Genomic DNA, 13,832 nt, shown 5'->3' on the forward strand with positions numbered 1-13,832 from the left:
ATCCAATTTAAGTATAGAAAAATATAACACTTACATAATTTAAAATTATACCTTGTAAATTTAAAATCATACTAGCATGCTTAACCTAATTTTCACAAAACAAAATTGCATAAATAACATATAATATTTGAAATTTGTTTCGAAGTTAAACACCAAAAAATGCCAAGGCACTTATCGATCTCTTGAATCGATACTTGTGTAACGATTTTCACAAATCTCCTAATAGCGAAAATTTAATAATGGAATTTAAAATTAAAATTCAATCAATTAATTAGAAGCTTGCAAAGGTATGTATTGTAATCCAAAGACATCTTTGTTGAGCAGTTATCCCTAATAAACTAATCCAAAGTTGTACAATTTAATAAAATGATATAAAAGCAGGTAAATCAAATTTAATAAAACACATTAATATTATAATAAAATTAAACAAATTAGTAAAAATCAGTTTTGTATGGTTCCTAGCTAAATAATATGTATTTTAAAAAATTAAAATTCTGAAATTCTAAACTTTAGGATCATTTTGCTTACTTGAAGTCATTCAAACTCAAAATTTACAAAATTTACTTGGTAATTTGGTAATGTAAAAAAATAAATTTAAAGAACAAATATAATACTAAAACTTAGAAACTTGATTCGTCAAGATCAGTTACCAAAATCTTAAGCTTCAAAAACAAATAAAAGAAATCATCACAATCTATCTAGATTTTTTAGATTAACAGTTTTGATTAACCTACTTTGGGGTCTCGTATCTATTAATACGATACTTGTATGACTAATATAGCAATATCAAAAGAAAGTAAAAACTTCATACTATGAAAAACACCTAAATTTTGAAATAAATGAACACTAAAGATGGATTTCTAGTGTGTCAAAATGAGCTACTCTGAAACTATTACAACCATGGTAGTCGCTACTGTATAGGTACTAGTCGTACCAGCCGGCACGTATTGTTCGGTCCTAAATCATACCAAATAGTCTATGTTTCGTTCCGGTCAAAATTTTAATGTGTTTTAGCCATTTTTATGTGTTTCGGCCCATTTTGATCAATATCGGTGCATACCAGCCCATGCCGTGTTGGTACAAAATTTTGATATTTTAAACTAATTTTTAAATTTTTTTATCTTAACCATTTTATTTTTCTATAATTATATTTAAAATTAAAAGTTATTAAATTAAATTATTTAACCTAATTAATAATTTTAAAACTTATATTTACATTTAAATATATTTATATGATGTAATTAAGGTATATTTGCAACTATATATAATATATAAAATTTATTTTTATCAAAATAATATGTAATTTATTAAGAAACAAAAAAAAAGATTATAAATATATATGAAAAATATTTAAATGTATAGTAATTTATCAAGAAACTAAAATGAGACTATATATATGTGTATGAAAATATTTAAAAACATCGATGAACCTAAAATGGTACTTTGAATATGTTGGTATCAAGATATACCGTTACAAAGATAAAAATGATATGTCCACCAATATAATACTGACTACATTGATTAAAATTCATATATCAAAAGTTCAAAATTATTTTTCTTAAATTACTCTATTGAAATAGATGTCATACATTCCATTTAAAAAATTTTGAAGATGACTTTTATTTGTTACTAACAATGTGGCCAAAATTTCACTAGAAAGTCATCAGAATTTTGATACTATTAAGCTAACCTAAATAAATATACGAATTTTATGAAAACAAGTTTAAAACACAAATATTTCAAGAAATCTAAACCAAAAGTGTCCTTAATCGCTAAAATTTAACATTGATTTGCACTTCCTTTACCTCGGGTTAGCTTTTCCCAAATTATCAAAATTACCGTACAAAGTGATTCTATCTTTTTTTAATCAAGCCTGATTTTATGTGTATTTTATATGTTTTTTTTTATGAAATTATAACTATTTTTATGTTAAATGATTTGGCTTAATCAAATTTTGTTACTTAATGTTACATTGTATATTTGTGAGATTTTATATCACAGATATGTAGTGTAGTTATACCTTGGTACGGGCATGACAATACTGTAAGTAAATTTGATATTTTTCTTATTTTTCTTCATGTTTTATTAATTCCTTTTTCTTTATGTTGCTCCTTTTATAATTTCTTTATCATTTAGTCTTCTAAAATTACATAATAACAAAATATTATTCAATGTATGTATTCATTTTTGTTTTGACATGATCAAAATTACATGACATAGTTCGTGATGTTACTTTGTGGATTGCATCTAAAGAAGAAAGTGACTTTTTGATAAAATCTAGATTAGAGTTACTAAATGAAAGCTTTGAACCCTGTAAGGCAATTTCATTGTTGAATAGGGAACATAAAATATTTCCTGAGAAATTGGTGCATCCAAATGTTGAGATCCTGTTGCTTAATGACTGTGATATACAAGGTACATGCTTTCAAGGGATGAAAGAATTGAAAGTTTTAAGTCTTACGTCCTTTTCTTCGTGCGTTATTTCCTTGTATGCTCTTACGTCCTTACGAAAACTTCGTGTTCTACATTTGGCCTTTTTTGAGGACCTATCATACCTTGGAAAGCTAACGACACTTGAGATTCTTAGTTTGCGTACTACAGAATTTGAAGGTTTGGCAGATGAACTAGTGAGGTTGGTAAATCTAAAGATATTGGATTTAACCGGATGTAGATTTTCCTCAAGATTTCACCCTAATGTCATTCGAAGGTTATCTAAGCTAGAGGAGTTGTACTTAAAAGGTTCAAGCATTGGAGAGGAAAGTGATGATATCCTTCTAGAGATAAAATTCCTGACTAGATTGACAGCATTATCCTTGTCGATATCTTCTTCCCATTTTATAGAAGACTTCGAGTTTCCAAGATTAGAAGAATATAATATATTCTTACGTGGTACACAGGATAAACTTGGGTGTCCACATCCAGAACAGTGGGGAAAATTCCTCGAAGAAGCAGCACGAAAAATTAGTTATGAGATTCAAGGTCTAAATTCCGTTGTTAATCTCACAAAAAGATCCTTGAAAATTGAGGGAGTGTTTCCTTACAATGTGGTTTCCCAATTACTTGAGAATTTAGAGTCTCTTCAGGTGTTTGATATCAAGGATGAGTATATAGAAGGCTTGACTGATCAAACACAACTGATTGTGTCGGTTTCAGTGATCTTACAAAACCTAAAACAAGTGAGAATTGAAAATTGCATGAATTTGGAAGTGGTATTTCAAACGGAGAAGGTAGAAGGAAATGAAGCACCACCACTGCTCTCAAATTTAAAGTCTTTACGTCTTAAAAGGTTGATTGATTTGAGCTGTATTTGGGAATTGCCAACCCAACATGTAAGACTTGAAAGTTTAGTTGATTTGAGGATAGAAGATTGCCCAAGTCTAAAATCACTCTTCTCAGTTTTTCTTGCTCAAGGTCTGGTACTCTTGGAAAAACTTAAGATAATCGGTTGTGGCGAACTGAAGCAAATAGTCACAGAATTGGAAGGTGATGAGGAAGAACTATCCCGGAGCATTGATTCTCATAATTCTTTGTGCTTCCCAAAGTTAAGAAAAGTACACATAGAAAATTGTGATGGTTTGGAGTATATTTTTCCAACGAAGATCGCTGCACAAGGGCTTCGGGTGTCGACTCTTTTCATAAAGAATTGCTGTCGATTAAAACAAGTGATCAGAGTTGCCAAAGACATGGTGGAAAATGACATTATGTTCCAACAACTACAGTTTTTGAGATCTTTATCGTCCTTTTCAGTGTCAGGTTGCCCTCAAATAACTGATTCGGTTGTTCATTTAGATGCTGAGGAGGCTTATCTAGAGGTACTTCCTTTTTATCCCTTTTTAGTATTCCAGTGTTTGCTAACAGATGCATCAACATTACACTTAAGCCAACCAGCCCTCGACTTTTCCCATTTCGAAACAACAAACATCATGAGAATTGGAGTGATGTTGCACCCGTTGGAACACTGCCTTCGATTCTCTCCAATCCACTAGTAATTTATCAGCAAAATCAACAATATGTGATGAAGGAACATCTTGTTTCTTCCATACAAAAAGGTTCCTATAGAACCATGAGACCATCAATATACAATCCTGTAGCATGAGCTCTAAAATTTTAACAATTTTTCGATCAACTCTTTCATGAAAAAGTATCATTAATTATTCCAAATAGCCAACACTTTTAACTAGTCCTATTAAAATAATGGCATGTATATTTTCTCAAATCCCCCTTCTAATTACATCATAGCTTAATCACCTTCAAATTAATCATACTAATAAAATTATTTTTTTGCTGGAATGAGCACTTTTAAGGAAAAATCCACTTTAATATTTAACTAAAATTATTGACCCTATTAAGTATTTAAACTAATTAATTATGTTATAAATATAGATAAACAAATTATGTTAAATTAAATTATAAGGACTACATCTCAAATCTAGTATAATAAAAAGATCAAAACCACAATTTTTCATTATGTCTTTCTTTCTTTTCTCATTCTCTCCCCCAATGACTCCACCCCCAACTAAATAAATAAATAAAAGTACCTTACCTACTTGGTCACTCAACTTTTAGAGTACTTTAATTTTAGTTACCTAAAATGAAATGCTTACAATAAAATGTTATGCTTGCAATTTCGTCATCCAACTTTTAAGCGCTGTCGTATGGTGTATGCATTTTCTTTTCTTTTTGTTCTTTTGCAATAATCCACTATAAATCAAATTCAGGGGATTCGATTATCAGCTTTCAAGGAACCGTTTAGCGGTTCAAAGCATCTTCAACTAAGTGAAATTGAGGATCAAAATCTAGTTCCAGAAGCAAACAGAGAGGGACTAAATGGATTAACTTCACTTGAACTGAGTCAATGCAAGGATCTTGATTGCTTGGTTGATACCACAACAATGAATGAGCTAACTTCTGCATTCACTCATTTGGAGAGATTAAGTATAAATTATATGGATGGTTTGGAAAGCTTATGCAAGGGTCACCCTCCACAAGGTTTCCTCAAAAACTTGAAAGAATTGCTTATTAGAGACTGTAATAAGTTGCAAGTGGTGTTGTCAATGGATGAACTCCTTTATAACAGGGTACCACTTTCAAAGTTACAATCCTTGGAGCTTGAAAATTTACCAGATTTGAGATGGTTATTCAAAGGCTCTCCTCATTCTTTCATCTTCCAAAGTCTTAAGGTAGTAAACATAGGTGGATGCGGGGAATTGAAATCCCTCTTTTCACCTTCCCTTATTCAAAGCCTAGTGCTTTTGGAAAAACTCCAGATAAGAAGCTGCGACGAATTGAAAACTCTTTTGGCAGAGCCGGAAAATGATGATGAAATGGAATCAAAGAGTTCTTCCCTTCCTCTGTGTTTGCCGAATCTGAAAACTCTTTACATCCATCATTGTTGAAAACTCGAATATGTTGTGCCAATCACTTTGGCTCAAGGTCTTCCTTCCCTTGAATCGGTTTCAATTTCTCAATGTTATGAATTAAAGCAAGTATTCGGCATGGCGAAAGAACAGGATGGAGTTCAACACGACGGTCTCCTGCTTCTTGCTAGTCTACAACATCTAAATCTTGAGTGGTTACTAAAGTTGACTAGCTTTGTCCCGCAAAACTATACTGTCAAAGCACCAGCTTTGAAAAGATTTTATGTTTATGATTGTCCTCAATTGATGAACTCTCCCATTCAACATGTCCACAAGAAGCTCGAGTTGAGGTTAGAGGTAGGCTTCGTTTACTCTTTATTCGATTCCCATTCTGTTGATTACATATCTCTTAACTCATGATTAATAAAAAATTCTTCTAAGAAATGGTATATTGGTATTGTATAGTTGAATGGATGACTCAATTGTTATGCTGAATTCTTATCTAATTCAAAATCTAATTGGTTCTTTCATTATTTTTGCCTTGTACTAATTAATGATTTGTTTTCACTTGAGAGTGTTGGATTAGCCGCATTTAAGGAATTGTTTGGCAATACGAAAAATCTTCTTGTCCATAGAGTTTGGGATGACAAAATTCTCATTCCAGATCTTGAAAATTTAGAGCATCATTCACAAGCAATGATGGGTTTTAAATACAACGGTGAACCTTCCGAAGGTTGCTTTCCAAATCTAAAAAGTTTGAGGGTCAAAAATTGTGTAAACTTGTTGAAAGTATTTGAAATCGCTGAGGGCCTTTATAACCAAGAAGAAAATCAGGCACCGCAGATCCTCTCAAAATTGGAGTATTTGGAGCTATATTATTTACTAGACTTAAGACAGATAGTAAAAGGTCCCACCCGTTATGTCAACCTCCAAAGTCTAAAGGTCTTAGACATAATAAGGTGCAGCGAACTGAAATCTCTCTTCCCACTGTCAGTCAGTCAAACCCTAAGTTCGTTGGAAGAACTCAATATACATGAATGTGGTGAACTAGTAAATGTTTTCATGGAGTTGGAAGAAGAAGAAAAAGAAGAAGAAGATGATGATGAGGAGGACGATGACGACGACGACGACGACGATAATGTTGATGGAGTAATAGAATCTGACGCACTTTGCTTGCCAAACTTGAAAACTGTGGAGATAACACAATGCCCACGTCTAAAATATGTCTTCCCACTTGCTTTGGCTCGAGGTTTCCCTCGTCTACAAAAGCTACAACTTGTTGGTTTAAGCAGATTGAGGGCTTTTGTTGCAAGAAACAATTTTTTGGAAGCACCAGCTTTGGAAGATTTATGTATCCATAGCTGTTCAGCATTATCGAATTTCACCTTTCAAAAAGAAGCAAACAACTGTTTTCCATTAAAGGTACTTTTTCTTAATTCCTTTTACTCATATTTAAAATACTAATTTGCTTAACCAAATGATAATTCCACTGCATTTTCAATTCCATTTCTATTAGTTATGTCTAATGGAAAGGGGAAATCATATAGTATTTTTTTAAAAAAAATTGAAGTTTTGGCAATATAATTAGTAGTAAATTTTTTTGGAAATATAGTTAATTGATGGACACAAATTCACAATATGTATCTTTTTTCTTTGTAATCATGCTTGCATTATGCTTTTTAATTTGGACAAATGTTTCAGCTTCAAGGGGGAGATTTCATCCCAAATCCAAAGAAAATGGAGCTTTTTAATTTGATTTGGCTGCGAGATAATCTTAGAGAACTAATAGTTCACTACAACAATAACTTGACATACATCTTTCCAGTGATGCTCATTCAACATTTATCACAATTAAGCATTCTAGAGATAAAGTCATGTGAGAAATTGAAGGGAATAATTGGCAATGATGACATTTTGGCATCATCATCACAAGGTCCTCGATTGGAGATGAAAATGGTATTTCCTCAGTTAAAGCAAATAGTACTTGAAGATTTGCCAAAGCTTGAGAGCTTCAGCCCTGTGGGTTATCATTTGGAATTCCCATGTTTGGATTTGCTTAACGTTAAGCAATGTTCCAAAATTATCACAAGTTTCACTGCAGATTATTTAACATTGACTGTGCATGCTAAAACTGATCAGGTATCTATCCTCCCAACACTTTTACTATTGTTTCCAATATATATGAAATTGAGTTACTTCTCTTCTCTTTTTATATTATTCTCAACAAAGTTTAATTTGTTATGAAATGAAGGCATCCCAACTAGATGATGCTAGTCCCTCACAAGAAGTTATTTTTTGGAAAAGGCGTAGACCTACTTTACTACCTCAGTAAATAGAAGAAACTGGAGAAATTAATTCACCATTAAAGTGAAAAATGTTGCAGAAAGCATACTTGAACTTAAATCTCACATCTATAGCATGTGCGACCAGTCTACACTAGTTAATTAACCAGGTAAATATGTCATGATCATCTACTTTTCTTCTCACCTTTGTTTTTTGTTTTTGTCTTTTTAGTTCTAATTATGACTTATTTATTAACGAAGATCAGAATGAATGATGGCGAGAATTCGGTTTCAATAGAGTTGCAGGAATCCGCTGAACCAGTTCCACAGCTCCTCAAACTTATATCATCCAACAAAGTGGCTGGTTTTGATTGCATCATAGTGAGTTACCTCTTCTGATATATGGAATCTCTGTGCCTAGGATGATCTATCTATCTATCTTGATGTATTGCAAAGGTTTGATTTGTCTTCGTTTTACGCTTTCTTTTTGGGTCACTTTTTATTTTTATTTGTTAAGCCAGAATACTATATTATAAAATAAATCGATTACAAAATTAGGGGATATAAATCCCCAACCACTCCATTGCATGATTTAGAGGGAATAACAAAACACATCTCATCGCAGATATCTTCCTTACATGTCTTATGATGATGTCCTAATAATAAACTTGTCATGTTAATGTTACCTAAGATGATACTTTGACTATAAATAGCTCCCACTTCATACAAAGTAGAGGTTTGCATAGGCTGGGTCGGGCTCAAATAAAATTGTTGGTTATTTTCTTGGCCCGGCCCGACCCGAAATATGGGATTAAAAATTTATTTAAGTTCAGCCCGAAATAAAATTGTTAAGCTCGAGTTCGGCCCGGCTCGGTCCATATTAATTTTTTTAGCTTATTTCATTAAATAAAAAATTTTAAAACATAATAAATCAAATACATTTAAAACAAATATTAAAAGAAAAAATAAATGAAAAATAATAATAAAACAATTCTTAAAATAATACACAAATTGAAAATATAAAAAAAGTGATTATATTAAAATTGAAAATAAAATATAAATATGATTAAAAATAAAAAAAATATATATTTAGTATATAATTCAGGCTAGGCCGGGCTTGGCTCGGGCTAAAAAAGTTTTACCCGAGCCTGGCCCGTTTTCTAAACTGGCCTCTTTTTTTACCCAAACTCATATTTCGGGCTTATATTTTTACTCGAACTCTCCCATTTTTTGAGTGGGTTTTCGGGCCGGGCCGGGTAGCCCGGCCCATGCACACCTGTAATACAAAGCTATCACTTTCCATTTTCAAGGGGTCTTTGTGAAAACATATCCGTTCACTAACTTTATCATGAAATTTTTTGCCCATTTTTTAATCTATGGATACAAAAATAGCTTTTCAACTCTCCAATAATATTCTTCTTCTTCTTATCCATGGTCCTGGCAAGCAGCTAGACTTTGTTATACAATCTTAAAATTTGGGTTGAAGGTAATGGCTATGCCATTACAAAGCTATTAGAAGCTTATTCTGCAGGTACACACAAACAGATGTTTGGTTCAATGGAATACCCTATTACGGGTGTATTCCATTCCGCTCTTAAGAAGAGAAATTTGTTGATTTCTATTCCCTCCCCTCTTCACCGTTTACTCATTCCTTGCTTGAAGAACCCTATCTTACCCTCACCAAATTCTCACACCAAAAACACTCAAATGACAGCCATTTCTTGCTTCCTTCGACTCCGGCACTCCTCCCCTTCATCCAGCATCAGGTAAACATTTTTCCTTCCGCTGTTCCTTTCATTTTCCTGTCTGTCAATTTTTCTTACCCAAAATTTTTTTCTGCTTAGCCCCTGCTGTTAGTCTTATTCCCTTCACCATCATCTCCGATGTTTTTTTAATAAACAAAGTCTTTGAAATCTTGGATCTGAATTTTTATCCTACCAGGCTTTCGATGAGTTTATCCTTTCTACCTCTCCTTTGATCTTGTTTTTCATGTAAATCAAAACCCCATTTTGTTTATCTTCCTTAAAATTTATGTTTTGGCCGCAAACGAGAAGTTCAACTTTGATGATCAAGATATTTCCTTTTCTAGTAATTTATGATTTGGCTTTGTTGAATTGAATACCCAAAGTCTTGATCTTTTTGATAATCTGTTGAATTGCGTGTCTAGGTATGTTGAGAAATGATAGGAAACTTAATGAGGGGTTCAGTAATTATTATCCGTATGCTAAGCTTAATGTGGCCATAAGGTTAGTCATGGTATTGATTGAAAAAGGCAACCTTTTGAGGGTTGTGTTATACACGCTTATGAGACTATGCATGCAAAATAACCATTTAGCCTAAACTGTGGTGGGTGGATGATAGTTCATTTTTTTCTTTTTGTTGGCAAAATAGGTGAAAAAAGAATTAACGCATTAAATTTCGGTAGCCTGTTGCCTACGTATAATATAATTTTCTTTCTGTGAAATGTTCTTTTTATATCTCACTTGTTGAAACATTTTACTTGATATAGGCAATATATCTATCGCCATTGAAGATGGTAACCATCTTCAGCAGGCCTGGGAGCATATATTGACATGCCTGTCTAGAAATTACTATTAAAAGTACAGGTGAAACTTTCTAAAATTTTAAATTTACATAGCAAAAGAAACTGACATTTTCTCTAAGGGCTACACTACTATGCATTTATGTATTAACTTCTGTTATAGCAAAGTATCTATAGTATGGATCTAGACCTTATCGATGAGTTACCATAGTTCTGATTCTAGGCAAAAGATTTTCTAGCAACCGATCTTCTTAAACTTAAGATCTGGTCTATCAACAGTTTTAACTCTGTTACAAGCAAAGAGTTGACTTCATTTATGATTTATGCCTAATTGAACAGCTTTCAGTTTCAAATGCACATTATTGATGCTTGCTATGTTATCTAGTTATTTATTTATTTGGAATCTAGTTGTAATGGCAGTTGTCTGAGGAGGTTCTTATGATAGCGCCTCTGTTAGAGTCAATAATTCTGGACTGGTATCTCCTGTGCAGATTAATCACTTCATTGCAAACTTGAATTTGTTGGAGCAGATTGGTAGTTTTGAGTTGAATCATGTGTTTGCACATAGCCAAAGGTTAAACAGTGAAGCAATAGTGGTATTTGTGAAAGCCCTTTGCAAGGTTTCTATGTCAAAGTTGTAGTCTCCAACAAATGCCCATGTTTTTAGCCTCACAAAACTAGTTGAAATTGCGTAAGATTCTTACCTTTTTCTTTTAGAAAATTTCCTATAATATTAGCTCCATAAAGACCATGTGTTTAACTTTACAGATAAGGTTACCCTAGATTTCTCTTGCACATACATCTCCCTTATTCTACAATGTTCTATTGCAGGCATTACAATATGAACCACATTAGATTAATCTGGAGTCGCATGTGGAATGTTCTCTCTGATTTATTTGTTCTCTTTGTAGCAATTTTTGTAACGGATTCATTGCAGCAGCTTGCTATGAAATTCTTAGAACGTGAGGAGCTCGCAAATTCATGATAACAACAGCAAATTGAAGAAAATTCATGATTTCTTTAGTCCAAGGTCTTTTTACATGTAAGTTTCGTTGTAGTGTCTTTGCCTACAATGGTCAATTGCTTTATATGTTCTTTTACTTAACAGGAACTTGTTGAAATTCAAGTGGTTCTTCCTTCTCTTTTTTCTGGTGTTTTAAGTGGAAAAACAATGGCACGAAGATTTGATGGCTCCTAAAAGTAACTTAGCCAGTGATTTATAGTATCTTTATGCTACATTGAGGATATATTTGGCTTTATGTTAGATATGTTCTGAGAATTCTACAAATTTAGTAATGGCGATTTGACACGTAAAAATGAAGTTGTATGAGAGTTTGTGATTACTTATTTATTACTGGGATGAGGTTTAATTAGTCTTGAACATGCTATATTAATTGAATCCAAAAGTTGAGCTTATTGAATGTTTGACAGCTCTATTGACATGCTATGTTGTAAATGTGGCATTTTGTAAATGGTATTACTGTTATACTTTTCATTGCGTAAGTTTTGGGTTGAAGTGGGATGGATTGTGAAGGGATTAAAACTTATTAAATGTTTCTTATATAAATAAAAATTAAATGTATTAAAAATTTAAATATAAATAAAATACATACATTAAATCTATATTATTTGTTTTACCTTTACATGAGACCCTTATATTATACATGTCCAATAACATAAAAACAATTTGTAAACTAATGAAAATATGTCAAAAAAATACATACAACATAACAATTTCATCAGTAAAAATATTTGATACAAGAGAGACGTATTTTCCATTTTCTTTCCTTTTTCTTTTAAATTATTCTCTAATTAATATATAGATTATGGCTATATATCATTTTTCTAATATTATATATTATTGTAATGGCCAATTTTGGCCCAAGCAAACAAGTAAAAAAATAAAATTCACATAACCAAATTCCAAGTCTATTTACAATGTTAAACAGCCCAAAAATCAAAACTACCCAATTATAATAATTAAACCTACCCAAACCTAATACCCAAAACCAGCACAAATTAGAACTATCCAAACCTAAGCAATTTTCAGCAAAGAAAAGTGGTGATGAACCCTAGCAACCACCCCACCTTGGCCACCCACGCCACTACCAGGTTATTCGCCACCAAGACACCCACTTGCCTCCACCACTCTATACCGCAAAAGAAGACAAAAAAAAAGGACAGCAAAAAAAAACACCAAAAAAATAAAATTCTTTGTATTTTTTCTTTGGATTTTGGGCTATATAAAAGCCCTATGTTCCTTACACCAGGGGGAGAATCGATTGTATTTTGGAGAGAAGAGATTGTATTAGAGGGGGTTGTATTACAGAGATTTTTTTAGGAGAAATCAAATGGAGAAAACAAGTTCAAAAGGTGTTTGTCCTTATTTTTATTTATTTATTTACTTTTTTTTTATCTTCTTTCTATTCGTTCGTTTTATCTATTTTACAAATATTTTTAACAAAAAAACTTGCAAAAAAATATAAAAAGGGAAAGAGGAAGGAACTTACTGGTGTTCAAATTTCCAACATCGTGGATTTATCGAGGAAGCCACCGTCAAGATCGATGGTAGGAAACCGAATGGATTCTTGAGTTCTAGGGTGCTTCTCATTAATTTTGAAGGTTTTGGGTCGTTTTAACCCCAAATCCGGCTCTACTCGAGAAGAGAAGCGAAAAAAGGCCTCGGAAGATTTTTTCTACCATCGTGGACGGCCATGCCGCTGGCTCGGTGGCCGATGGACCCACAGTGTTGTTGATGGCTTGGTTCGATGACCGGAGGAGGAAGGGTTGAGAGAGTTGAGAGCCTTCTCTCTATTTTAAAAAATGGATGTAGGGTGATAGGGTGATGTTTTAACTCTCTTTTTGTTGTTTTTTTTTAAAAAAAAATAGTTTTTTTATGATAAAAAAACAAAATAGTATGGTTTTAATTAACAATAAAACAAAATAGTATGGGAAAATAGTTTTAATTAACAATAAAACAAAATAGCATGGGGAGTGGTTTTAATTAACAATAAAACAAAATAGTATGGGGAGTGGATTTGATTAATAATAAAACAAAGTAGCATGGGGGGAATGGAATCAGCTTTTTGCTTGGGACCATGCATGTTACCTTTAATTGGGTAATTTACGCAATTGGTCCCTCCTTTGTGCTAGCCTTCAATCGGGCCATATTTAAGTTTTTATATTATTTTAAATTGGCCTCAGCTTTGTGTGCTATTTCAATTTGCCCCTTTATGCGTATTTTAAGATTTGGGGCATTTTAATTTTAGATCTCGGACATTTATACGCAATTAATTTTAGCCCAAATTTTGTTTCAATAATTTGTTTTACTTGTAAGTTATCTCTTGGATTTTGTTTCTTCTCTCAATTAAGTTTCAGTTATTCTTTTAGAATAAACATGTTTCTACATATTATTTTGATTTCATACTTTTGTAATTATTATTTTTCTCTTTTCGTTTTTTCACGTGCATACTGCTTTATATGAAATACCTTTATATTATTATTACTACTATATGTATATACTTATAATATTACTAATAGTTTATTTTTACATTATTATGTATATACCATGTAAATATTTTAATATTATATTATGTATACATTTTATATATATATATATATATATATATCTTTTAATATTATATTTTTATT

General features: G+C 32.1%; 2 protein-coding genes across 8 annotated transcripts; both read left to right on the top strand.

Annotated features, from left to right (window-relative positions):
- The first annotated feature begins 2,215 nt into the window (after positions 1 to 2,215).
- LOC108482984 (putative disease resistance protein At4g19050) lies at positions 2,216 to 5,396 on the top strand. Its single transcript, XM_017786132.2, has 2 exons — positions 2,216 to 3,812; positions 4,719 to 5,396. Exons 1-2 carry the CDS (start codon positions 2,433 to 2,435, stop codon positions 5,394 to 5,396), a joined length of 2,058 nt encoding a protein of 685 aa, XP_017641621.1. The 5' UTR covers positions 2,216 to 2,432.
- Positions 5,397 to 5,495: 99 nt separating this feature from the next.
- On the top strand, positions 5,496 to 11,602 carry LOC108482985 (disease resistance protein RPS2-like). Of its 7 annotated transcripts, XM_017786135.2 has the most exons (8): positions 5,496 to 5,714; positions 5,931 to 6,779; positions 7,059 to 7,496; positions 7,609 to 7,809; positions 7,906 to 8,020; positions 10,673 to 10,872; positions 11,013 to 11,223; positions 11,290 to 11,602. In XM_017786135.2, the coding sequence occupies exons 1-4, from the start codon at positions 5,496 to 5,498 to the stop codon at positions 7,687 to 7,689; spliced, it is 1,587 nt and encodes a 528-aa protein (XP_017641624.1). In that variant the 3' UTR covers positions 7,690 to 7,809; positions 7,906 to 8,020; positions 10,673 to 10,872; positions 11,013 to 11,223; positions 11,290 to 11,602. The 7 variants fall into 7 exon arrangements, 1 of the variants encoding a protein (XP_017641624.1); XR_008285956.1 differs by lacking the exons at positions 5,496 to 5,714; positions 5,931 to 6,779; positions 7,059 to 7,496; positions 7,609 to 7,809; positions 7,906 to 8,020 and adding exons at positions 8,931 to 9,405; positions 10,149 to 10,245 and having other exon boundaries at positions 11,093 to 11,602; XR_008285957.1 differs by lacking the exons at positions 5,496 to 5,714; positions 5,931 to 6,779; positions 7,059 to 7,496; positions 7,609 to 7,809; positions 7,906 to 8,020 and adding exons at positions 8,932 to 9,405; positions 10,149 to 10,245 and having other exon boundaries at positions 10,712 to 10,872; positions 11,013 to 11,602.
- The last annotated feature ends 2,230 nt before the right edge of the window (positions 11,603 to 13,832 follow it).

The sequence above is a fragment of the Gossypium arboreum genome, chromosome 1, assembly GCF_025698485.1.
Source record: "Gossypium arboreum isolate Shixiya-1 chromosome 1, ASM2569848v2, whole genome shotgun sequence".
In the NCBI taxonomy this organism is placed as follows: domain Eukaryota; kingdom Viridiplantae; phylum Streptophyta; class Magnoliopsida; order Malvales; family Malvaceae; genus Gossypium; species Gossypium arboreum.

Coding starts and splice junctions, on each gene's coding strand:
- LOC108482985 (XM_017786135.2), top strand. CDS start 5,496: ATGGCGAAAGAACAGGATGGAGTTCAACACGACGGTCTCCTGCTTCTT. Junction 5,715..5,930: donor AGCTCGAGTTGAGGTTAGAG/GTAGGCTTCGTT, acceptor TTTTCACTTGAG/AGTGTTGGATTAGCCGCATT. Junction 6,780..7,058: donor ACAACTGTTTTCCATTAAAG/GTACTTTTTCTT, acceptor CAAATGTTTCAG/CTTCAAGGGGGAGATTTCAT.
- LOC108482984 (XM_017786132.2), top strand. CDS start 2,433: ATGAAAGAATTGAAAGTTTTAAGTCTTACGTCCTTTTCTTCGTGCGTT. Junction 3,813..4,718: donor CTGAGGAGGCTTATCTAGAG/GTACTTCCTTTT, acceptor AATCAAATTCAG/GGGATTCGATTATCAGCTTT.